Source organism: Venturia canescens, chromosome 1 (genome assembly GCF_019457755.1).
Source record: "Venturia canescens isolate UGA chromosome 1, ASM1945775v1, whole genome shotgun sequence".
NCBI lineage: Eukaryota > Metazoa > Arthropoda > Insecta > Hymenoptera > Ichneumonidae > Venturia > Venturia canescens.
The window spans coordinates 11,238,553-11,265,370 of record NC_057421.1 but is presented as its reverse complement, the minus strand read 5'-3'; the positions used below and the strand labels follow the sequence as shown (position 1 = coordinate 11,265,370).

The 26,818-nt window shown below is 39.7% G+C and overlaps 1 protein-coding gene across 1 annotated transcript in view; it reads right to left on the bottom strand.

The window, feature by feature from the left end:
* trol (terribly reduced optic lobes) overlaps positions 1–26,818 on the bottom strand; it is a 157,455-nt gene that overhangs the window by 14,201 nt on the left and 116,436 nt on the right. The window contains exons 16-47 of the mRNA XM_043433154.1: positions 23,294–23,452; positions 22,646–22,810; positions 22,307–22,417; positions 21,240–21,353; positions 18,298–18,414; positions 17,985–18,128; positions 15,038–15,145; positions 14,693–14,830; positions 14,477–14,542; positions 14,277–14,291; positions 13,464–13,691; positions 12,638–12,775; positions 12,279–12,527; positions 10,245–11,121; positions 9,991–10,112; positions 9,715–9,892; positions 9,122–9,329; positions 8,690–8,830; positions 8,224–8,517; positions 7,904–8,106; positions 7,476–7,701; positions 6,884–7,245; positions 6,227–6,509; positions 5,425–5,857; positions 4,245–4,541; positions 3,369–3,514; positions 3,095–3,272; positions 2,772–2,801; positions 2,380–2,652; positions 1,550–2,107; positions 798–1,218; positions 198–426 (exon numbers count right to left, since the gene is read on the bottom strand). Coding sequence (XP_043289089.1) covers positions 198–426; positions 798–1,218; positions 1,550–2,107; positions 2,380–2,652; positions 2,772–2,801; positions 3,095–3,272; positions 3,369–3,514; positions 4,245–4,541; positions 5,425–5,857; positions 6,227–6,509; positions 6,884–7,245; positions 7,476–7,701; positions 7,904–8,106; positions 8,224–8,517; positions 8,690–8,830; positions 9,122–9,329; positions 9,715–9,892; positions 9,991–10,112; positions 10,245–11,121; positions 12,279–12,527; positions 12,638–12,775; positions 13,464–13,691; positions 14,277–14,291; positions 14,477–14,542; positions 14,693–14,830; positions 15,038–15,145; positions 17,985–18,128; positions 18,298–18,414; positions 21,240–21,353; positions 22,307–22,417; positions 22,646–22,810; positions 23,294–23,452 — 7,211 coding nt within the window. The remainder of the gene's footprint in view (positions 1–197; positions 427–797; positions 1,219–1,549; positions 2,108–2,379; positions 2,653–2,771; positions 2,802–3,094; positions 3,273–3,368; positions 3,515–4,244; positions 4,542–5,424; positions 5,858–6,226; positions 6,510–6,883; positions 7,246–7,475; positions 7,702–7,903; positions 8,107–8,223; positions 8,518–8,689; positions 8,831–9,121; positions 9,330–9,714; positions 9,893–9,990; positions 10,113–10,244; positions 11,122–12,278; positions 12,528–12,637; positions 12,776–13,463; positions 13,692–14,276; positions 14,292–14,476; positions 14,543–14,692; positions 14,831–15,037; positions 15,146–17,984; positions 18,129–18,297; positions 18,415–21,239; positions 21,354–22,306; positions 22,418–22,645; positions 22,811–23,293; positions 23,453–26,818) is intronic.

The window sequence follows — 26,818 nt, the reverse complement described above, 5'->3', positions numbered from 1 at the left end:
TGAAATCCTGAGTATAGAGTATTTCCATTTATCAAAACGTTCTGTTATTTTTTACAGATCGTTTCAAGTTCTTTTACATTAAAATGATTCTAAAATACGTACTAGAATTTATTCCTAATCTAATGAGAACATTAAACCTCCAGAGTGATATTCTGCAGTAGATGAATAAAGTTAGTAAAAAAAAGATGTGGCATTACATCGCCGACGCTTCCTGAGTGGCCGTCTTCATCATCGCAGGGCACATCACCTCGACAGGGTTCAGGAACAGAATTATCTTCCTCGAGCCGTATTTGAACACGTTTTTCAGTTATTCCGGCGGCATTGACAGCTTGACAAGTATACGATCCTTCGTCTTTTGATGACATAGACATGATTTCGTGTACAGCACTTAAATGACTGGAATCTGATCCTCTGGCGGCGAAGTTACTGCAAACGATGAAGAAATCGTATTTCGAAATCAGTAAATGGTCTTACAGGAATTTCAGTTAAATTAACTTTTATCCTTGGAAAGAAATAGTATATTACACACCTAGGGCAGGAAAATAAGGAAAGTCTCAGATCACATGTAAACATGTGGTCTGAGGCTTTACTTTTTCCTGCCCGAGGTGTGTATACGATTTTTCTGTCCGACGCAGGCGGAATGCGGCAACTTCGGCCCGGAGGACAGAAAAAAAATTTTCCCAAGAACCAAGCTGTGGAAACTCTCGCTCACATAAATTGATGACTCTTTGGAAAATCAAACTCTTGACTCGGTTCACAATTTTATTTATTTACGAGTCAAAATCCGATTTACTTACTAAACAGAGACTCCTGGGGTTGATTTTAGCCAGGCGACGTTCGGTGGTGGTATTCCCTGCGCAGTGCAAGTCAATCTGACTCTCGAGTTTGGTTTTGCATATATAAGACCGCCTGCTGGTAAGATCGTGATGGTTGGCATCGCCTGAACTTCGATACGTGCGATAGCGCTCGTCGAACCGACGATGTTTGACGCTGAACATTTATAGGCACCACCGTCGGCGAGCGTGATATTGATGAGCCTCAATACACCTCCGGGCAATTGTTCAATGTTCGAACCGAAGTGACGACCGTCATCGCGACTCCAGTGTACTTCGGGTATTGGGAATCCAGCTGCGACTCGACACTGAAGATCCGACGAACCACCGAGGTTTACGACTTGTGATGTTTTCGGGTAGATTTCCAGAATCGGAACTTCCCGAGCTAGAAAAAAATGAATGATTGTTGATATCATAAATTTCGATTTACTGTATCGGTACAAAGCACGCCAACTATGAAAATTTATTCGAGCATACAAATTAGTAGAAAATAATGAAAATTTGAGTGGATACGATGCAGATTTTTGACCGAATCGAAACGTTCTTTTAACAAGATCCAACTCAATCGAGAAATAACAAAAATCACATAGTTTTGGATCCACAGAACTTTTTTGGAAAATCAATAGTTATGGTGAAATAAAAAAACAATTGTTTCGTGTTCCAATATTGTGTGATCGATGCTCGACTGTTTCGTTGTTCATTTAAAAACTGCTCACGTTCAACTTCGATGATAGTGCTGGCTTCGTAACTGCCAGCGGCGTTGCTAGCGCGACAGATGTAAACGCCTCGGTCAGCGACTTGAGGTTTCGTGAGCACAAGAGAGTCGCCGATTTGACGAGCGTTGGGGCCAAGCGAAGTTTCTCCATATTTGATCCATTTTATTTGCAGCCCGGAATCGCGGTCGGCGATGCATCGGACTTCGGCGGAAGTGCCTTGCGAGACGGTTTGTCGATCGGGGTCGACGCGGACGTTCGGCTGTGTTCTTGAATGAATCGTTACGTTTACGTAAGAGCTGTACTCGATGCCCTGGAGACTCGTTGCTATGCATATGTAACGTCCCGAGTCGTTCTCAATCGGATTTGCGATCGACAAAACGCCGTTGCGTTCGGATGCTGAAATCGGTAGCGGCAAAGAACCGAATCGAGCCCACGAGACTCTCACATGATTAGGCGTTTTCGTACATATCAACTTCACAGGATCGCCGGCATTACCGATCCAATAAGTCGGTGTTATTGTTGGTCGGAGATCAAAATCGGGGTTTGGTCGAGGGGCATCTGAAAAACGAATGATAAAGAATTCATTTATGATTTTGACTATTTTCAGCTTACTCGATTCATTTGTCATTTTAATCAATTGCACTTTTGCCTCGTTTCATTAATTGTGCCAAAAAGTTCTTCGTTAAGACAAAAAATTACATAAATGAATGAAGATTATGTACGTTTATGAATTTTAATTTACTTTTTATATCTCGGCTTAAGGAACATTTATTTTTGAGCAAAATGCACATTGTTTGTGCTTATTCGTTTAAAAATCTTTTTACACTCACCCAGAACATAAACCATTGCACTGTGTTCCCGATCCCCAACTTCGTTTCTCGCAATACATTTGTACTCTCCAGCATCCTCCATCGTTACAGTCGATAACTGCCACACACCGTTTTGGAAAGTTGACTGCGGATTCATGCGGCCTTTAACTCGAACCCATTCGACTTCCGGCTGAGGGTTGCCGGTTGCTTCGCAAGTAAATTGTAACGAACCACCTTCCACTACGCGGTTGTATTGCGGGTGTATGACAACTCTCGGTGCAACTGGATTTGATCCTGATAAAAATAAAAATTCAATCTCGATTCTTTGAATGGCGAGGAACTTTCCACAACTGCACTATAATCGAAGCATTCGTAACGAGCGCTCGTTTAAAATTTCACAGTTTTATGTGTACCTGGTATGTCCAAAAGGCTTTGGGGGAAAGCTGCGTCCGTTATAATTTCATCGTTAAATAAAACTTGATTTTTTGCATTTTCCATTGTTTAAATGAAATCACCAGGATATTTGAACGTAGGGGAGTAAAAATATCACCGAACGCATTATTCAAGTGGGCGATCCAATTTTTTTGCACATAATTCAAAGCATTCGTTTACCCCACGAGTTCGAGAGTTATTTGAATCTTTTGAATAATCGTGCATCAATTTTCCAGCCCATACAACAATCCTTTTTTCAGAGGATTCGAATTGAATATTTTTCACGAAAGCCCAGCAACTTTACCTCCAACCGTGAGCGTGACTTTTTCCACAGCCAAGGAAACTCCGTCGCTGACTTGACAAACGTAAACACCGCTGTCAGAAACTCTGACGTTTCTGAGGACGAGGAGACCCCGAGCATCGTCCACGCTGAGCTCGGGCAGGGGACTGCCTTCTTTGATCCAGCGAATATTGAGCGGGGACTGTAAGAGATAGAAATAGTATTTCAGTAGACTCGTCGAGAAAATATTGATGATAAATGTTTTTCGTTGCAACGAGGAAAACCAATCGACACTCACGTTGTCCACGGATCTTCCGTTACAGTGATAACGAACGGTACTTCCGGTGTGGACTATTTGGAATTTCTTCTCCTGAATGCTGACGATGATTCTCGGTGGTATGATCGTAGGCGTAGGAACTGGACGTGGTGTTGGAGGATAATCGACTGTAGAAAAAAAAACGTGATTACATTGAGATAAAATTTGAGAAAGAATGATTTTTTCGACTTCACGATGATGACAACACAACAGTATGAGCAATTGACACGATGATTTTCCAAGGATAATAGTAGTCACAGAACCATGACGCGCTTATCACTTTGAATCTACTTGTTAAAATTGAAAGTGATCGATTCGTGTGAACTACGAACGATATTTGAGTCCTACAATCAATGAAAAGTGTCAGAATAATTGAGAAGCTCTTTCGGAGTATATCACAAAAACTCAATGCAACAAGCACGAAAAATGAAGACGAAAAATTAGACGAAATGGATTTTTTGATCCAGTGGAAGGGTCACATAACCGTTTGAAATAAATCCATGAATTGAGATGAGTCATAAAATTGCGTGTCGATGACAAACATAAGCAAAGTCCCATAAGCACACTTAGTTCCAAAAAAAAAATCGCCTTGGTTGCTCGAGGTATCCCGAAAGACAATTGTGGGCAGCGAATGGTGCAATGATTCGAACACCAAATACTTCCCAGACGTGGACAGAAACCTGCGAAGGATATGTGCACTGGACGGTGAAACAGCTGATGGCAATTTGACCGAAAAATGAATTGTGACGCAAAAATGGATGAGGAAAAAATAGAATATCCTTGAAACCAAGTCTGCGACGGACAAACACAAAAGGAAACACGAACTGCTTTATCCCCGTGTGCGAGTGATGCTCGAACCTGGTGAGAGCGTAGTAGAAATCTTGGCGAGTTCTTTTCCCTGCCTATCGGTCACAACGCACTCGATGGTGCAGGGTTTTTCTCCCACGTGTACATCCCACACCCGAAGAGCCCCTTTCTCAGTTGGAACTATCGGACCAGGCGCCATTGCCCATGCAGTCAACGGCAATCCATTATAATTCACCAATTTAAAGTATATGTACAGTTCGTCATCGTGCTCGTAGGAGCACGTGAAATGCACGACGGACTTCCTCGGTGCTTGGGCCTTGATCGGCATTAAACCTACCCTTAGTTCGGCTGTGTTTCATGCAACATACATTCGTTCATGCTAATTTTCATTACTTTTTTTAATAATGTTATGTAGAACGACGTTCATTTTTAGCTGCTTATTACGTTAGAGTATGACTATAAACAGAACTTTAATTCATAAAACTTATTTTACGTTTATTCTGAGATGATAAAATTCATTCGATGCGGAATATCAAAGTTTCATAAACGAGCTGTCGAAGCAAATAAACGAGCTTACAGCTGAATTCGTAATTAAATAGTTCAGCAATATTCTTTGATCGAAGGTTTCTTCTGATTTGTGTAAGTATCGAAGGTCAGAGCAGATACAGTCACAAAGACTAGGAACAGAGACAAATGTCAGAGGACTAATTGTCCAAGGCACTCAATTCCTACAAAAACTGTCTCGAAGTCCCCCATTTTCGGTAATCGAATCGTGACTGCGAATGAAAAAATTCTCGGTTTCCTGAAGTTGTAGGAACAGCGATCTTTTCAAAATTTCGTTTTTTCGAATCGCTTAAAGGACGTGACTACTGGAAGTAGAAAAAGACAGTTATGACTTTCTGGCAGGAAATTCATCCTCTGCGACAACTGGTCCTAAGAACTTTAGCCTCAGCTCCAAACTTTTTGCTCAAACTTTATCTTCAAACCTTTGGGCAGTACGCATGCTCCAATTTTATAATCGAGTATTCAATCAGTGGGATAGTAGCTCGTTGAGAAAACTTTTTCAGAGATTTTATGCTTCGAAATTCGGTTTCAAGCAATTTTACTTTTCATCCTATCAAAGCATCAACATATTTCACTCTATAAAAGCATCATTTTATGAGTAAATTATTCATGTAATCAGCATGCATTGCCATGCATAATAAAAAATACTAAAGTAACCAGAACTTACCAATATCCTGGCAGTATTGACCGGTATATCCCAAGAGACAGTGGCATTTGACCTGGTCAGATCGACTGAGCTCGCAGCTCTCTTCGTGATCGTTGCACGGGCAAAGGACACAAGATCCAAGGATGCTGACCGATCGATCATTGATATCTCGGTAATAACCGCGAGCGCAAGTCTCGCAAGACGTACCACTGTATCCTGGTGGACAACGACAAGCTTCGATCTGGGTTGCTCGTCTTCCGCTCACGATTTCAACGGCGGTGTCGAGACTTATATCGCTTATGTAAGTTGCCGTCATTCCTTCGCTGTGCGATGCACGAACGAGGATAGCTTCGAGATTCGACAATACTGTCATAAGATCGTTACGAGATGCGCGACGAGGGCCTTCGGTCGAGAGCCTGCGCCATTCCGATTCTCTCAGCACAACGGTGTACGTCTGGAAAAGTAAAATAAAAATTGTGTCTCAGCATCGAGTCGAACATTGTTCTTGGGCTCCAAAATTTCTCTCTTTTCTCGAGGGGTCAATTTATTTCTAGCCACTTTGCGAGATCGTCTTTGAAATCAATATTTTATAAGACATTTTTTTAAATATTATAATCGAACGTGTCGATCCTAATCGTTTAAAGATCAATGGAAACAAAAATAACTAGTTAATGTGATTAACTTTTCGCCCGGCAGTTCGATTTTCTTTCGAACGAAGTTTTTTCTATGTATAAAGGGTTTTATCGTCGGACATATGCAGATAATCTGAATTCTTTTAAAAATTAAAAGAACGTTTCGTTGGTGCGAATAAGAAAAAGCTTACCAGAGGAATGCCAGGAACAATTTCCTGGGGATTCGTCCAGAAAAGTCGAATTCCGTTACCCTCCAGCAAAACATCTTGATCCTTGAGAATTTGAGAGTTCGGTAAAGCTGTTATATGCTGAGTCAGGGTGAGACTTCCTCCGTAACTTTTGACTTTGTTACCGGTGAACGCAGGCGGAAGCGACCAGAAAAGTCGTCGATTACGATTGTGGGAGTAGCGATAACCAATTTCGTTCGACGCCAAGTTAAGCTCGAATTCATCGTCGATTACATCTTTCCTCGTTCTTCACGTTCATGTAATAAAAAAAGTACGTGATTTTTCGTCTGTACAATAAATTATGCAAACAAGCATTTTTCATTCGTTGTGTTCAGGAGAATTTTGTGCATTTATTACAATCAGAAAATTTCACGTTGTTCATTAAAAGCGACAAGTTGCAACCCTCGAAAACAAACTCTCAATTGCTGAAATACCTTAAACAGCAAAATTTCTTCCTGTTGTAGCGCAATTATTTCAATAAATATGATTTCGATTGAAAACTACGAAATTGAATGATTTATTTTCTTGACATTTGCAGAAAAAACGAGTCGAACGATCTCGTTTCAACAACCCGTTGACTCACTCGATTGATTCGATTGAAAATTATAAAATTGTACTTACGGATCGGTGAGAGTGAAGCCGTGACGCGAGTCGTAAACGACCATGGGTATTTGTTGTATGTACAAAGAACTTTCGTGGCACTGATTGGTCACACCACTGCAATAGCACTCGTTACATCCGTTCAGATTTTCAGCGGCAAGACCGAAGGTCGATGGCCGACAACGATTGCATTCGGCACCTTCAACGTTCGCTTTACATTCGCATCTACCGTCTATGCAACGCTCGCTTCTTGATCCGGCTGAGTTGCATTGACAATGACCAGGATTGTTGTCCTTCCTCGTGCATCCACCTCGGGTCGGATCGCCCTCGTATCCGGGTTCACAGAGCTCACAGTTGTCACCAGTTGTATGATTGCCGCAGTACTGATAACCGGTAACCAAAAATTTCAATGATCAGAACAAACCCAAATCGTTGGATTAGCGAAAAAAAAATGTATTGCTGTAAATTTCATCGATCAGTAAATAACTTTAATTAATAAATAAATTGAATAACGTTCCTTGCTATTCTCACAGTTCAAATGTATCGTTCGAGTGGAAAGTATCGAAGTAAATAGAAAAATTGATTCGTTTGAAAACGTTGTTGAATAACAAACCTCGCAAATTCCAGTTTCGGGATCACACTGGTTCGAATTACCGTTGCAAGAGCATGGTTCGCAGAATCCTAGATAAATACCGCGCGCCACTCGCGTGTAACCGACGGCACAATCCTCGCAGGAAAGTCCTCGATAACCGATAGGGCAATTACACTCTTCGACTTCGACCGCTCTCTCATTGCCATTGTTTTGTTTCTCTGCGGTTTCGAGAGAAACGAACGAGAGTCTGGAAGCGAAACAGAATTCTTGGCTCACTTATGTGTTTCGTTAGAATCTCGAGAAAACTTTTTCCTCGAATGATGATACATTTTTTCACGAGAAAAAAACCTCGCTCACTTATTTTGTAAGCATAAGAAAAATTGAGCCTCGTAACTTTAAAAATTTGACGAAAAGTTCAAGAACTTGGAGCATCGAAATAATAAACTTACGCAGCTTCCTCCGTATGCGTTGTGTAAGTCGCTTTGATCCTGATTTCCCGAACGTCAGCGAGAGCCATAAGCAAATGTTCTCGGTCGGCTTGAGTCCCATCGGCGCGTTGCCAATACTGTTCGAGCAACGGTACCGTGAAGGATTGCGCTAAATTGGCTTCGTGCGTTTCCCTCGAGAAGTAGAGCAAGTTTATATGATTTTCCTGCAACGTAAGTTCAATGTTGATTGTGGAAAAAAAGGCAAATTATTGGAGGAATTTTTCTAGCGAAAAGTCAGTTGAGAAGCCCGCTCGTCCTCCAATCGCATTTGGAGTACTCACACTGATGAGTTCAACATCAGCAGCATTGTTTCTTGAACTTTGTCCACCGGGAGACGGAATGTATCTGAGGGTGTAGCGGAGGTCACCACCGTACGAAGCTATTTGGTTGCCCAGGAAAATCGCCGGCAGTTGCCAGTAATAAACGTCGGTATTGCCACGATTCGGGAAAGCTGAATAAACTATTTCGCGGCTTATCGTGTCGAGACGAATCCCTTGGACGATCCGTTGGGCATTTGGTGCGTTCGATTCCACGAGAGTAAAGTCTCTTATCGAATTAGTGAAGGATACTCGAATCTACAGGAAAAAAAATGATCGAAATTTCTGTCAGATATTTTTTCAAAATGGTGCACGCAGTTTTTCATAAAAAATAATAAAGTGCATTGAATATCATTTGTAAAATTATAAAAAGCGAGGACCGAACTAGCCATTTAAATATTGAAATAAATTTGTGTTTTCAACCGCCCACCTCGTTTCTATACCAGTTGGAAGAAGTGCATTTGTCCGTGTTCCCCATGCAGAAACAGCTGATGCACCCGAATTGATTTTTCGATGCAAGATTGAACGTGTTGGCCTTGCATTGATCGCATTTAAGGCCAGTTACGAATAGCTGTGAAATGAAGAATTGATCATTATTCCAATTTGCTCAATCCGTACATTTTTTTTTCATTGCTTCCCATTTGTGTTTGTGGATCACAAACACAAGAGTTTCATCATGACATCATTTGAGCGAATTGTACTTACGTTTTTGTGGACAATACAAAATAAAATGTTTCCACGTGTAGAAGGAAAGCATTAAAAATATAAAATAGCGTAAATTTACGAAATATCGAAACTCTCGTTGTACAACGAAGGTAGTTTAAATGTTGAAAAAATTGTTTATTTTACGGCCGTGGCATACCTTGCAATGGCATTTTCCGTCGGCATCAGCGGTCGGGTTAATACTTCCGTGTGGATCGCACAATTCATCGGGTACACACATATCACCGGGGATGAGAGGATTTCCATGATATCCGGCAGCGCATTGTTCACATCGATGACCGATGTAACCCGGAGGGCAGTCACAGATGGGATTACGATCAGCACCGAGCCGGCAAGTCCGACCGAACCTGTAGTTTCGAAAATATTTCGTTATTTTTCATGTACGCAATTCGATTCTGTCATGTTACAATGAGAAGGGAATAACTTGTTTTGTTTTGCCACTCTTTTCTTTTGATCGTTTTCTAAACAAAGAGGAGTTTGGCACAGTTGCAATAAAACCAAAATTCAATATCGTTTCAATCAACTATTTTTCCTGTTATTTAATTCACTTCAGGGGAATATTTGACCTATTGAGATGGAAAAACAATCCACGTTTTTAGTTCTTAATAGCAAATAAATTTGAACATGATTTTCCAATGAAAATTCTCACTTTGGACAAAGACTGGGTTTGCTGCGTTACGAGACTAAAAATTTTATCATAAAAAAGCGGGTAGCGGAATTAAATGCTCTTACTGATTGGCTGGATTGGTCAGTGGGCATGGACACGCCGTGCACGGAATATTTCTCAAGGGATCGCCGTAATATCCAGGGGGACACGGTGGAACGTCCCTGTAACACTCGCCGAGCCAAGAACCGCTCTTTCGTCTCAAATAACCGTTTGCGCAATTTTGGCAAGATTCGCCAGAGTAGCCTTTAAAAAAATACGGTAAAAGTGAATGAAATTTCATCAATTCTGAATCGAGGCAAAAAGAGTTTTTCGATGGGAAGCTTCGTTGAGTCGTGACGTACCAGTGGGGCATGTGCATTCCTCGACATAAGACGCGACCAAGCCATTGTTTCCCTTGTCAGCGGTGTCCATCGTGATGTCTGTGATCGTGACTTGCAGCTCGGGTGAATCTTCGTATTTGGCTCTAATGATAAAAACAGAAATATGCAGAAGGTCAAACGAATTCAAAAGTAGAATTAAAATTTTCGTACGATCGAGAAAATAGTTCGATACAAAAACTCTAACGAATTGCCACTTTCATCCATTCTCAACTTACTTAATCAAAATGTGTTCGACTTTCAGAAGAACCATCATGATTTCTTCTCTGCTCGCTGGTATTTCCTGACCTCTCTCGTTCTTCAACCACTCGCCATAGAAAAATCTGACCGAACGTTCAGTGGTGATATCCGGTTGAACGGGTTGGCCGCGGTGGAGGAGCGTGTACCCGTTTCCGCTTATGATAACATCCGGAGCATAATTCGGCGAGCCGTCTCCGCTGTAAGAGATCTTGTACTTGAGATAACCGCCGTACGATTTCAACTGACTAGGTCCGTAATAACTATCCGGAAGTTCGAAGTATGGCACGTTGTAGGATGTGAGCTCGGTGTTGTAAGGCGCTGATATTTCGGCGCCGCTCGATCCCCGTGGTTTCACTTCAGCGACTTGGTAATTGATTTCTCCATTTATGCGCAATTCCGGGCCCGTTTCGACGGTAACGACCTTGTACCGATCGAACGGCGGTGGTAATTGATAAGTGAAAAGATTTGCGCTCTTGCACTTGTCAGCGACGCCGAAGCAGAAGCAGGAAATACACTCTTCCGGTGTGCGCGCTTCCGAGTTGAATTTTCCCGGAGGACAAATGTCCGGTTTCTCATCCATGACGACGATCGCGTCTGGCACAGCGAATACGAAACCGCCGACGTTCAAAGCCTCGCAAGAATAAGCGCCCTGGTCCGAAACCTGCATGTCCGGACAATTCAAAGTGCCGGTTCCGTTCACCGATGTCGACGAACATTTCGAGGGCACGTGACCCCAGTTCAAACGCCAATTTATTTCCGGTATCGGCACACCAATCGCGGTGCAAGTCAATATCAGCGATTCTCCTGGTTGAAGATTCACCATCGCTGGCGGTGGCTTCGTGATGTAGACCGGAGCTAATAAATCGGAGCGCATTATGTGAGTCTTCAAAAGTAACGAAAAATTTAATACTTTCAGAAAATATTAAGTCAAATCACTTGACAAGTACGCTTTAAAATACTTCGATATTTTCGGTGTACTCAAAGGGGAGACCGGGGCAAAACGGGATACCCGAAAAATTCGGGAAATTTTTTTGACTTTTTTTCTCTACTTGTACATTTGTCCGAAAATTAACGAAAAATATATTTTTTCCAAAACATCATGTTTTTTTTTTTAATTTCCACTACTGTCTGTGAGAGTAATCACAGATATTGGGGAACGTGGGGCAAAGTAGATACCAGGAGCAATTAAGCTAGATGCGTCGGTTTACATATTATGTGTTGTCAACCACTGCTGTGTTAAAAAATTGATTTTTCACAGTAATTTTTCATATTCTGTCAAAAATAATTATGGGGCAAAGGAGACTTTCCCTCGAAAAGAATGCCCTACGGACGATTTTGATTAAATGTCTCGAATGTACGGTGAAGTTGAATGAAATTTGAATTGAAAAAAAAAGAAATAGCCTCGTGTGGCCACTTTGCCCCAGCTCCTTATTTTGGCGGACCATCATCTGCGGTTACACCTGCACACAAATCATGCGCCCACTCCGCACAACTTTAACACTGAATCCGTGATTCGGTGAATGAAGAATACAAACTTTTATAAAATGAAAACGTACCCAAGGTGCATTGAATGAAAATTACAAAAAAAAAAATTTCACAAATTTTTGAGGGAAATTGCACCGGAATTTTTTTTTTTTAGATTGAAAAAAATGTCAGTACATTTCTTGGTTTTTGTAAGTAAAAAATAAACGGAGCCTTTCAAATTCCTGAAAAGTTCAATATTTTCTTATGTATCTTTTAGGTATTTTTTAGATTGAAAAAAATGTCAGTTCATTTCTTGGTTTTTGTAAGTAAAAAATAGACGGACGGAGCCTTTCAAAATCCTGAAAAGTTCAATATTTTCTTAGGTATCCCGTTTTGCCCCGGTCTCCCCTACATGAAGAAGTTTCACAGGAACTCTTTCAATTGTCCGCGAAAAAAGTATCGAATAAAACGTTTTTGCGCCGCTCAGAACTGGCAATACAAAATTTTCATTGATTTTTAAAAATCTTGAAAAAACGAGAGTCACTCACAGCATCCGATTTCGTCGCTGCCGTCCTGGCAATCCCTTTCCATGTCGCAGTGGTAACTTTTAGGAATGCACTGGTCGTAACTCGAGCACGCGTATTCGTCGTAACGACAGGGCGATCCGGGCGGTGGTGGTGCACAATTTTCCTCGTCGCTGCCATCGGCGCAATCTTTGTCACCGTCGCAACGCCAGATTTTACTGACGCACTGTTTGTTCGCGCATCGGAACTGATTTGGCTCGCATCCGTGGGGACCTCAATGACAAAAAGTCACAATTGTAAATGGTGGCTCGCAGGGGTTCGAGGAAATGGAGTAAAATCAAACCACTGAAGGGTACGGTTGAACTTATTCAGGAAATACTTACTGCAACGCATTTCGTCGGACCCATCGGCACAATCGAATTTACCGTCGCACACGAAGGACTTTAGTATGCACATGCCGTTGCTACATGTCGCCTCGTCGTATTTGCACACTTGAGGGGGCCTCGTTGACGGTGGATCGACTGTAACGAGTCATGAACTTTTTATTTTCATAGGATACGTGAGGAACAAAAATAGTTAATTTGTCAACTTTTATCATTAATCGTAGATCATCTCGAATCCTCTTCTTCGAAGATTCGTGCTTACACAAAACTGAAAAACTGAAAATGAATTGCGACCAAAATTTATGGCTCACAATGCTTTCCGGAACTTTAATAATCGTACGGACTTTCGGAACCTGATCTGATGGTGTTAGTGAAAAAGTTAATTTAGCTTGATTAGAAACTCCGGAATCAAACGCGATCGATCCAAGTGCCGTTTCTTTCAAGATTTTGCGTTCATTTGTTGCTATACTTTTGATCAAAGAATTCCCAAAAAAATGTCTCAACAAAAGCAATCAGGTAGAAATTCCTGTGCCAATTTTCAGTCAAATCGTTTATTTCTCCAACGCATAGAATGTTTACAGTTTCTTGGAACAGCATTTCGAGGAAAAGGCTCTCCAAGGTCGGGGCACCTTTTAAATGAACGTGTTAACGTTTCTCGCACACTCGCGACATTTTAACGATTCCTGAAAACTCGTTATAATCTCATCGAGTATATTACACAATGGAATGAAAACATTTTTCGAAAAATTTGTTTTTTTTTTTTCCAATCCTGGAATTGAAAGTGCCCGAGGCAAGGGACTCGAAAAAACCATGAAACAAAACTTACATTTCTCCACTTCAAGATGCACGGAAACTTGCTGACCCGGAGTCGAGGACGAATAGCCTACAGCTTCGCAGATGTAAAGGCCAGAGTGATCGAGTTGGACATTTGGAATTTCGAGACGTCCGTTGAGGTCGCGTGAGCCAGGAGGAAGAGGGAGGCCATTTCCACGCAGCCATCGTACATGAGCTCGGAGTTGACCCTCGTCGCGACATTGGAAAACAACCTCACGACCTAAGGGACAATCGATTGAGTGGTATCGACATTTTGTGGGAATTTCAAAAGCAACCAGTCGAACAGTCATCTTTAGGAGGCTGTCGAGCAATTGATCACGAATCCCCTTCATGCAGGAGTTTTTATTCCGTTCGATAATCATGCTAGACAAAGTATTATTGTAAATAAGACGATATTTTATTCATAGTTGCTTAAATGTGGATGATTTCGATAGAATTTTAGGATGCTTTTTTACTTGCTGTAAAATGAGAGAAGACATTGTTATTGACGATCGATTGCGTCTCTCTTTGACAAAGTTTCATTTCACCTTCGTCACCGAAAGTGTATCAGAGCACTCAATCGAGTCGCGTGAAGTACAATTACATGTCAGTTTATTCTGAGTCGATATTTATGCGTTTTATACACAAAATGCAGCATCGAACAATTACACGTATGACACATGTAAACATAGAAATTTTTATTTTTTTATTCGTCGAATCATTAATCCCATGAATCATGAGCAATTTAACGTAATGCATAAAAATAGGCATGATATTTTATTTCCTATTTCTGACTTGTATACTTCCTGCCAAGAGGAAGGCTTACCTTGCTTCGCCGGGTCTGGCCAAGGCAAGAAAAAAAAAACAACATAAATTTATGTTAATTAAATCGATTGCAGAAGTAAGTGTATCTCGACCAATTATTTTATTCCGTCTCTCGCCTTTTCGTCGCGATTATATCTTTCTCGTTGGGCAAGAAAAATTGAAGAAATTTATTGAACGAGTAATCCGTGAAGGAGTACTTACTCTCTTTGATTATCTGCTCGCTCGGGTATGTCTTCAGAAGCAGTCCTTCGGTTTCGAGGTCGGTTTCTACAAACGAATAAAACAGTTTCGGCCTTTCATTCAACGTCTGCTATTTGCCAATGAAATTCTTCCTCATAACCGCGTCGCTATTTCTCGCAACAAATTCCAATCCCCGATTCATCCTCGATTCTTGGTAAAACAATCAATGAAGCTTACCGCAGCCTTCTTCGTCCGAACGATCCCTACAGTCTGGGATACCGTTGCACCGAGATGAATAATGTACACAGGTACGATCGGAGACACACGTGAATTGCTGCGATGTACAATATCGGTTTGCCGGTGTCGTATCTGCTTCTGCAAGAAAATGCATATTTATTCGTTCGAAATGTTAAATAAATCGACCGGGGATCTTTAACTGTAGTTTTGTACGGTCGTGTTCGAAGTGAACGTTTCGGAAGAGTTTTTTCGATTCGAGTTCCCCATCGTGATGAGTGGGTAGGTAATTTAATGATTTTATTCGATATGAAAAGTGGAGGATGAAGCTCAACGATAAATACAAACCGCAGCCTTCCTCGTCCGAGCCGTCATCGCAATTGACAAATCCGTCGCACTTTTGGTGAGTGTTGATACAGTCGCCGTTTCTGCACTGGAATTGATCCCTAGCGCATCCTAAAAATCAGATTCAAGGTCTTAGGAGAACAGCAAGAAACATGGAAATTGAGATCTCCCAGCAGGATACGAGACGTCATGGCGGTGAGATATAAGACTCGTGTTTCACGTAGAAAAAGGTTACCAATTCAATTGTCAATGAGAATAAGTATGAATAAAACAAATAAAAAAACATTCAATTTTATCACAACGACATATAAAAACGTGGAAGTTTCATATCCAGAACATAATTAATGTAAATTCATAGAAAAATTACTAAAAACACGTTTTATCTAAAACACTCAGTTTCTGACGATGTGTTAAATGTGGCCTGCATGGTAGGGAAATGCGTAAAAAAGTTAATCGATTATCTAAATTTCGATTCCAAAAGAAAGCGTTGTCGAGCGTTGTAGGATTAACATGAGCAGATATTCACATATGTATTTACAAAAGTCACGAATAGTGTCGTTCGATCGCGCATTATGCGTCAGTGCGAGTGTCTTTATCGCGTGTTGTAAAATAAATATGCAGGACTCCTGTTTTATGATAAATTTTTAACGATCCGTTCGAGTAATTCGTGAATGAGATTAAATGACACGGTTCCAAGGAATCCAAGGATGATTCGCGTTCGTAATGACGAATTTTCTCAATTCTCTTACGATTATTTCAGCATTATTATTATTATTATTATTATTATTACTATGATTATTAAAGTGTGTGTTATCTTTCATCATAGTCAATTACGAACTGTATTCGTTACACACATGCAACTTTTTATCAACGCTAAGGGTCTACCTACAACATGGACAATAATAATTGTCTAATTTTCAATATAAATACCAGCAGGCAATGAGAGATGCACTATAGTTACGAGGATGCCTCTGATGTATCCTAAATTCAGGTACTGTATCGTCATATTATTAAACGACGTAAATGTAGATTTAATGTTCAATGACATGTTAATGACGATTGGAATAGTGATGAAGGTGGAAAAATGGGGGAAAAAATGGCTAACGATATATACTTGAGACTTAAAACCAAGAATCAATCGGATGAATTGAAAATTTAGAAATTCTCTCATCTACTTATATTATAAACGTCAGCAACAAAACCTACACAAAATTTCTATGTTCGGCCGCTAACACTGAATGACAGTAAACGACGTATATGGGGCCAAGACAATCTGGGGTTTTGTTCATACACGGACGTCGGAATAGTGGATTCAGAAGAGAGAGGAGAAAAACGGTATGAATTGAAATAAAAACGTGCAGTCAAAGAATAGTTGCGAATGCTTTCGAAATTTTGTCTTTTTCCAAGAACACAGAGGTGGAACGAAACGTTGGCAAAACCTATAGAGAAAAAGTGCATGGAACCGAAAGAGCAGAATCGAGTAAAATAAATGGAGAACGAAGAAAAAGGAGAGAAAGAGAAAGAGAGAGAGAGACGATTGACCACCAGATTGTCGAGGGTTTTCAAATGATCTAACCGAAGCAGTACTGCTCGTCAGTAAAGTCACGGCAATCGTAGAAATTGTCGCATCGGTGAGCCGCGGGGATGCAATTTCCGTCGGCACAAACAAAATCGCCCGTTTCACAACTCCTGCTCGTTGTGGTGACATTCGTTATGGTGAAGGTCACCGGGGTATCGGTTATCTCGTACGGGAGATCTACGGCAGTCGTGCTATCGGTGAACGACTTCGAGCTCTCCGGATGCCTCCGTGAAGAGGTTTTATCCGAAGCCTCTATACCTAGAAGTAACCCAATCTGAACCACAGTGTGTCAAAGGAGAGTGTTTGTGTTTTTCTTTTCGAATAGTTTACTTTCTTCCGTTATTTTAACTTTTTTCGTACACGAGTGCAAAGGAATCGAGAGGAGGGGACGGCAGTTGTGCAGGGTTCGCTGTTAACGTTCATTAAGGGGTCTACCCTAATTAGAATCTTCAAAAAACCCATTTTCTTATTGCATTTCTCGAAAGTATACATATTTAAAAGTATCACACTCAAATTTTATAAAGATCTGAGCCCTCTGAGTGTACTTTTGAGCGACGCTTACTTGGCGGTTTGAGCGCGCATACGTTTTTCTCAAAATTACGTCTTTGGATGGCTGTTGATTAAATCTCCGCTAAAATTTTACCACGTGTTCTTCGTGACTGTAGCTGTGGCGCAGAACACACGAATTTCGAAATTTTTAGTGGAGCTATTTTTTTTTGCAAAAAAAGCGTGTTTTTTCGTAGTTTTTGGAAAAATCGCGGTCGTTTTGTCGTTTTTGGAAAAATCAAAAATCGTATGACACGCGCTATGGCTATTTACCTATTGAATCTGAAACCATTTTTTTATCAACAGCTCACACCCATACTTTTTTGGCCCTGTACGAAAACTGCGTAAAATAAAAATGAAAAAAAAATTTTTGTGTATTTTAAGAGTGTATATTTGTAATCCGTATTTATAATTTATAGCAGTCAAAAAAAATCGTGAAAATAGTATTGCTTTGCCTGTCCAATTAGCGTAAACCCCTTGAAGTAGAAAAAATCAAAATTATTTTTCATTAAACAAAGCAAGAGATTCATTTTTCTCGAGTTATCAGGAAAGGATGACACAGTTGGTCAGCTGGTTCTTGCAGCATTTTTTTCGGGTAACTTCAAGCTGCTACACTTCTATGTAATTATTATATATACGAGTATATAACAGTAATTGTTGTTTGTTCCATTGTTTTTTGCTCTCTCAAGCAAGATATATTATTTTGGTATATCTTGTAACGTGTACAACGAATGTGCCGCGTCAAAGCGTAATCTAAATTTTTAATTGGAAAATTCTCTGCTCCGAATGGTGCGAGAAGAGAAAGTAACGAATTTTTAAACTCACCGCGTCGGCATTCGTGTTCGTCTTCGTCGTTCGGACAATCGGCACGACCGTTGCAACGCGAAGTTACCGGTATACAGGATCCGTCGTTACACGTGAACTGGTCGCTTTGACACGGTGGTGGATAAGGATCGGGAATTATATCAGCTGGAAATTGAAAAAAACAAATTCTGTTTATCAACGCGGTGACCAGTTTAGTTTTCGTTCAGATTTTTGTGTTTTTCTCGTGATTTCAGGAATTTTCAAATAATTATTGCATTCAAGTAGTTCGAGGGGAAAAGATATTTCAATTTTGTTATCTTTTTTTTATTCTCACGGCAATTTTTCTCGTCGCTGCCGTCAAGACAGTCCGTGTTCCGGTCGCAGAAGAACCTTCGCGATATGCAGACTCCGTTGGCGCAAGGTAATTGGCCGTCCGGGCAATAAGGTGACTCTGAAAATCCCAGATTCGGTTAGAGATACGAACTCGTGTAAGTTGACTGCTTTTCAAACGCTGAGGATATTTTTTCAAAGTATTTCGAATGATAAGAGCATAGGAGGGAAAAAATGTATGCAGAATGCATACACTTATGTGCAGATAACGAATTATCGTGGTTCCAGAAAAAGTATAACTTTTGCTCTCAAGATAACGATCATTTGTATAAATTATATTCAAAACAGCCATGTGCACGCGGGAAAATAAGAGATTCGGCTTAGATTTCCAAGGATTAATTATGTGATTAGGAACGAATAAAGGCGTCGACTTAGTGAAGGCAAAAGAAACAGGTACGATAGTGATGGGAGAACACTTTTCTTCAAGGGGGAACACGACAATGACTAGTCGAAAAGTCTTATGTTTGCGATTTTTTTTTGCCTCACCTTAGAGTATAAGCTTTCAAGATAATAAAAACAAGACTCTGGAGTAAAATACACTTAATTTTATATCAAGATAAAGGGTAGGAAATATTTGATTGGATTTTTCTTGATCGACTGTTTTTAATCTTCTTTCGTCGAACACTCGAAGCTCAGTAAAGTAAATTGTTGGGATTTCGATACCAATGTTTCTCGAGGAAACATAAATCAGAAAAGAGGTTCGAGGCGCCGAAATTATTAGTAAAAAAAATAGTCGAGCTTCGTAGAAAAAGTCAAAAAGAAAAATACCAACAATTCCAACTCTAATTTCATATAATTATTGAAATTTTTCAGTGTAAAACGTCACCGATATTTTCTCCGACGATTTTTTCATTTCTTCGAACCACATGGAAGCTCACAATGTCGTAAATTTTGAATACTTCCCGACGTCAATTCGTGCAAAAATACTCGAAAATATTTGAGCGAGCGATTGCCAGATCCCCAAGTAATTTATTCACACTTGAGTGATTGAGATTCTTGGACTCCCAAAAGTGTCGTTCCCCCTCGATTCGCCAGCCTTCAACTCATCCAATTCTTGCGTCAAATCGCATGCAAAATATACAAGTAGGAAAAGGCGAAAAGGCAGTTTTCAAATGCGAGGATCAGAGCAAGGAATCTGACGATGTTCAAGAGTGCAGGGCGTTATGAGCCACGATTACAGACTCGATGGCAACATCGACCTGTAATTCTAATAGGCCTTTGAAAAATTAACCGGAGTAGTCGAGTTTCATAAATAAACTGCGTGCACATTGCCGTTCGTCATGCAATATCAACAGCATATGTATATATACATATGCACACCGTTGTAGAAACATACACTATAGAATGAGAAATTCGAACCTCATGAAACACCGAGAGGTATTTTAGCAAAGAGAGAGACAGAGAGAGAGAGAGAGAGAAGGAGCGAGAAATAGAAACAGAGGGAAACACAGAGAAACGAAAACGTTACATGATACACGAGCTCGTTCGATCATCTCCCTCGCAAAGGACAGCTGATGTGCCATCATAAATTAATAGAACAAGTACGTGTGCATTTGAACCCGAAATAGGCAGGATCAAATGAGAGATTAAATCGAAAAACGATTTATATACGAGTGATCATTTTCAGTGGACCACTCCACCGTACCCAAAGTTAGAATTCACGTTAAAATTTAAAACTGTAAGCAGCAAAAACAGCACGTCTGGCGCGCTATACAGATCAATATTTTTTTCTCTTTCGAGAATTCAGTTGGTTCGTGTGAGCCTGATTCATGCTTCTATACAAAATTTTTACAGGCAGCCCCGCTGCTATTTTCACTTGCCCTATAAGTATGAGGTATTGGATTTTCATGAAGTAATATGAGCATATTGACAGCAGTTAAATATATACACGGTCAGGCTGTCGATGCTGAAAGGGAAAGAATAACGATTGTAGTCGTTCAATGGTACAGTAATTAGAATAATCTTAAATAATAATTCATATATTTAACATATCGACTATAAAGGTCTCATAACACAGCAAAATGCAGTACAAAAAGTGAACGACAGATGTGCAAAGTAGAGTGGAGGAAACAGAGTAAAACAACAACGTCAGTAGAAAGAAACGGAGACGCAGATTCTCAAATGTAAAACGAAGACACGTTTTTTTTTCAATAAAAATATAAATGTCATAAATCTACCACAGTATTCATTAGGATTTCTCGTGAATAGGGAATTAGAGAATTTCGAATTCAATCGGTTTTATTATTGCACTGGAAGATTGGTGATTGTAGAATAACGAAGAGGATTTATTAATTAATAAGTTTTTGTGATTATCGACTAAACAATTATTCCCTAATTTTTTAATTCCTGAGATAATTTACAAGATAGCGATATTGGTCCAGTCTGTCTCGTGTTGGGATTTTACTTGGACGCTAATTCGATCGAGTCAGCGGTCGCAACGTGAGGTACACAAATAATCGTTAAACTTGTGAATTTCAAAAAAATCTCAAATTAATAGCCATTGTTACTGTGGTAATTTTAATTTCAAGTCCCTGTGCGTCGACTGCAGTGCTCGAAACTTGAAATTTTAATGAATTTTATAACACAAAAACCAATGTGAATAGTAAAACAGTTGAATCTAAAGAGGAATTTTCGAAACTGTCAAATGCAAATGGCTCTCGGCGAGTTAACTTTATCTGGTGAAAAGCTCCGTCACTTCTTCTCGTTTTTTAACCTGGTATTGGCTTCGCGCTGATTTGGGACGCGTATGAAAATAAAATTAGTCAAAGCAGAAGGTTATTAATGAAGATTGATATTCGATTAGTAAACGAAGCGTGTTAATATTCTCGTGTTAAAAAATGATGGTTGTAAAAATAGGAAATGAATGCAGATAAACAAATGAATTACGGCAATTAATCTCGTCGGATCCATCGCGACAATTGGGACGTCCGTCACAACGTCGTTTCGAGTCGAGGCACAATCCGTCGCCGCATCGAAAAGTTCCAGCCGGACATTCCGTAACTACAAACGGCACATTAATGTATTTTCTCATTTTAATGGATATCGCGTAATGTGTCATAAAAACAAAAGAAAAAACGAAAAAACTACGAAATGTACGAAGCCTGCGCCAAAGTCCTGTGCCCACTTGATCCGCAAGGATTTTCATGGAGAAAAGGACCAGTTCTTGGCGACGCAAGAAAACTTTGAAGAAGAAAGAGACAGAGAAAGGGTAGGAAAAATTTTAACATGCACTTCCAAGAGGTGAGTGATCTATGTGGCTAATAGTCATTTTGTTTCTCAATTATTGGCACGATCCACGTGCAACGAGCACGCTAAAAAGTCAGTGACGTCTAACGATGATTTTCTTTTTTTTCGCGTCGATTTTTTCTTCCTCTAACCTTATTCTAGGCCGTCTTAATCCGTAGATCGGATAATAAAAAATCTGAAAAATTTCAATGACATAAATGCTGACGATGCACAAGTTTCATGCGTACGGGAATAGATATGTGGAAAATAGAGTTTCGTTTCGGTCGCATTCATCACTTAAAACTATAAATACAATATGCATTCGTCGAGTTAAACTATAGGAATGAAAGATGCTGATTGTTTCCCTAAAAAGAAACATATCCTGGAAACGAGCATTCCCTGGCAAGAGTGACGAGCTAAAATAGAAGAGATAAAAATAGAGAGGGAAAGAGTGAGAGATTAAATTCGATAATTCGTGATTCTGAGAGTCTGCGGAGTCGGTGAAGTTGCAAATATAAATAAACAGAGTCGTGTCGGTGATCGATGAAGAGGAATAGGTGAACGATCGAAAGAAGAGAGTGTGACAAGAGTGAAAAGTGTTTGCTTTTGTGACAGAGTGTGGTTGAGCAGGCAGGGCGAGACAAGCCACATAAACTTAGCGTAACATTCGTGTTTTTCGCATTTCTCATTGTTTTCATTATGATTTTCATTCTTTTTAGAATTTTTACCGCATTCGATTTCATCCGATCGATCAGGACAGTGGATCTCTCCGTCGCATCTTTCGTTTTCCGGAATACATTCGCCGCTGGTGCATTTCCATTGATCAATTGCGCAGAGTCCTTTATTCCCAGACACAGATTACGGGTAAAGCTCACGTATAAAGCTCCGATGAATATTATTAACGCATTAACTTAGCCGATATAGCAAGCATCTACGACTTTTTTCAACGCAATTATTCATCTCGTTCCGTGACGAACGATATTCGAGGGTGACAAAAAAAAATGAATTTTATTCTTCAGTTGCTTCAATGCATTTAAAACGCTGTTTCATTCGTTTAAAGCTCTTACCGCAATCTTTCTCGTCACTGTTATCAAGACAGTCGAAGACATTATCGCACTTCCTACGAAGCTGGATGCACGAGCCATCGTCGCAACGAAACTCGCTACGCAAGTCGCACTCCCTTTGCCCGGTCCAGGGTCTCTCGCCGATTTGATTCCTCGTTATTTCCGTGTCTACTCCCACACGCATACACATTGCCACATTTTCGTTTTCAATGTTTCATGATTAAAGCACACAAAGCAATGAGAGGATGCCGATCGATAAAGAGGTCCGAGAGTGCGGGATGGCGGAGGTGGGATTTATGTTTAAGTTTTTCGGAGTTAAGTGATAAGTTTTTTTTCTCCATCGTTCAACGATACTCTGAGCGTTTATTTGGTGCATCGATTATTTATTGAACGAAACACTGGAGCCAATCGGGCATTCGGAAACCATTAATTCGTATATTTTTTGAGGAATTTTTTGAGGAATATTGAGCAGTCGAATTTAAACAGGTCCAGAAAAAACGTTTCTTCATGAAACACATTTTTTCAGTAAAACCGAAATATTTTGTACTTTCACTCTCAGAGTATCGTAACAACGATTTTCTTCAGATGTAATTATAATTATTTGGTTTTTTTCAACGTTTTTGTATACCACAGATGAGAGATTGAGCGTACTGTTATGAGTGACGATGTGTGTAACATTTTCAGTGGAAGAGCCAGGACAATCCTCGTCGCTTTTGTCCGGACAATCCGGGTGACCGTCGCACCTGTAGACGCCTTCGATGCACTTGCCTCCTGAGCCGCATTTGAACTGGGTAGGTGTACATTCTCGGTCTGTTATAGAGCGACAACACAGATGTAATTGGCGAAAGAAATAAACAAGTTAACGCGAGGCGACTCACGAAGCTTAGAAAGCGGAATTGCAGGTTCGGGTAAACACGAAGGGAATAATGGATGAAAATTTAAAGATATTTTCTATTTCGATATCGTGAAGAAGGAAAAAAATAATGAACAAATAATGCGTGTGAAAACGTCGACGGAAGTACGGAAAAACAAATGTCATATCGTCAGTTATAAATAAGACGAATTGAACGAAACTTTATGAACTGCAATGTACAAATCTCTCGCGATAACTACACAGAGAAAACGAATTCGTTTTTTCTAGTCAAGAATATATTATTTTTCAAGAATTTTCAAAGTTTTTAGCCACCGATTACAAAGAGCATAGTATTTTTTGAATTTTCATATTTTTCGTCCCTTCAATTCTAAAAAGTTTCATCTGGATAGCAAAAAGTGGTGCACGTGAGAACTATATTTTATGTTGTTTTCGAGTGTTATTCATCGTGTCACACCAGCACTTACTGATAAGTGAAAATGTATTGTGAATCACAAATTTTGACTGTCAACATAATTAATTCTATGACAAATACACGAATGTACACCGAATATTTTACCATACATAGAGTTTTTTTTCAGGCTTGCCCGAGCATACTCAACAATACACGGAGAGAAAAAAATAGTAAGAATTACTATGCTGCCATGGTATTGGGGTTCTACATCGTCCATTTTGAAGGTATTTACCAAAAATATTGTAATTTCCAAGTAAATTCTGAATGAAAATTTTTAAATTGCGTATTTGCTGCGACAAAGATTTAAACTGTGCTATTTTTTCCTAACTAGTTCACCACACCAAGTAAACGTTGTAAAATTTGTGTTGACTCGATGATGAACTGGCAAGTAGAATTATTATGCCGTTTTGCTATGCTTAGTACTGTTTTCACAATTGAAATTTATAGTTGAACATAGTAAAATTTGAGGAGCTCGAACACAAGCATAGATCATACGCCAAAGTGTTTAGAAATTTACTATGATAAATAACAGAATTCCATTCGCGATTGTACGATAATATACCGGTATACATGTGTACCGATGTATTTATTTTGACATCACTCATCAATTTTCATCGAGTCGCTTCACAAAAAATTACTATGTATGTTCGTAAGAATTAATAAATATTACCGATATAGAACCCTACTTCTATGGCACCATAGTAGTTTTTAGTGAAATTTTCTCTCCGAGTATAAACACATTTATGAAAACATTTTTTACTATGCTTATAGAGAAAAAGACTCTTGATTCTTTTGAATGAAAGATATTGGTATTGGTCTTTTTACTATGGTGGATAGAACAATTCTTATTACTGCTTTTCGAATTAATGTTGCAATCCAGTTCGTATATATACTATCCCCGAGACATTCGTAGTACTTTCCTCTAGAATTTTCGTCCTCGTTTTCTCCGTGTATATGGACAAATTAGAATAATAGAGGAAAACGAAACGGTTTTGTTGACGACGAAATTTCGAAAGAAAAAAGTGTAACGTAAACATCGGCAAATGTATGTCAGCCGATGAATTAATTTCTACGAGTATTAAGCACGCGAGTATGAATCCCAAGGACGCGAGAAATTATCATTTATTCCGAGCGAGAATAACGAAGACGTTGATGAGCAATTTAATGCCGAGGAAAATTGTATAATCGCTGAATTATCTTCGCTGAACTGGGAACTTTGAAAAATAAGGATGCACAGTCCTTCGAAATATTGACGGCGGAGAACACCGGTGCACCGATGAATTCGCGGTCAATAAAATTTCGCAATTTCATTGGAATACAAAATTGGAAGAATCACGTATTTCGTAAGAGCACAATTGTTCATTTATCTTTCGGATATTCAAAGATGACATCGGTCTCGACTCGACAACGAGAAATTATGATCTCGAGTGGTCTTACACGTGTTATTTCGCTCGCAATTACGTACACCAGCAAATTTATCATACTACAATTAAAAACCAGCCAAGGACAACGTTCGTCAAGAATTTACAATGGTTTACGAGCAAATACACAAAGATACAACTATCCGGGATTAGATCTACGTTTGAGCTACTGTATTTTACGGCGGTTATTCGCGATTACGCACAGCCAACGATGTCTCACGACATAGATATATTCGTGTTTACATTTTTCCAGGTGAAAGGATAGAGACGATGAAAGAATGAGAAAAAAGGTCATAAAAATCGGTCAGGAGGATATTTTCCGGAGCTACTCGGCGTGATGTAATTTTTATGAGTTTCCACAAGTCATTAATCACTGTTATGCACCTAATTAGAGCTTTGGTAATTGGATTCGGTATAAAATAAAACGAGTCTCGTGGACGATGTGTTGGAAGAATGAATAAATATCGAGGAGTTCAAATTTCAAAGGACATCAAAACTTTTGGCATGTAATCACACAAATAAATTTGATCAGATTAATTAATGGAGTTCGAGAATCACTAAAACCGAATCCAAATGCCAGTGTACACATTTATCACGTACTGAGAGTTAATGGAACGTGAGCGGAAGCAAGGAATTGGTGAAAATTCGTAACTCGATAAATTCTAATGCGTTTGAGTTTTTCGGCTTTTATCGACATCTGAAATCGACGAAGATAATTAAAAACAAATAAAAAAACACCAAACGCGTTGTGCTGGACGAATGACGAATTATTCACGTTGTAAGGATAAGGATTTTCTTTTGTACCGCATTGAAGCTCGTCCCTGGCCATTGGGCAATCGTCAATTCCGTCACAGACCGCGCTCTGGGGTATGCAAGAACCATCCTCGCAGGTGTAGTCCATTGAAGGGCACGGGGCGAAACCTACGATGGGTCACTCGTAAAACAGACCCTCGGACACGCTCGTACCACGACACTCGGACAATCGTCGTGAAATCAGCTTCGTTGATGATCACAAAAACACGTAGATTCACACTTTTGACGAAAATCAATCGACACAGCGATCTGTTAAATGAATTTTAAGGGCCTTTGGCTTCTGCAGAGTGATTATTTCATTTCTCTCTTCAACAGCGACGATTGTCCGGTTCGAGGTTATTAAACAATATTCTATACAAGCTATGAACACAGATTATACATTTAAAGCAGGCGAATTTATAGAATACGGTATTAGGAACAACGGGAATGATTATAATATGACATTAAAAGCGCCTTAAGCCCCTTTAACGACACGTTACTTCGAAATATCACTCCGAAAGCGTTCTAACGTGTAAAGCTTGTCAAATAAAGCCGTTACGAGGCGTATGTCACTTCGGTACTATTTACATATTGTACAACGTGTCCATCATTGTTTTTTTCATGTCGAATCAGTAAAA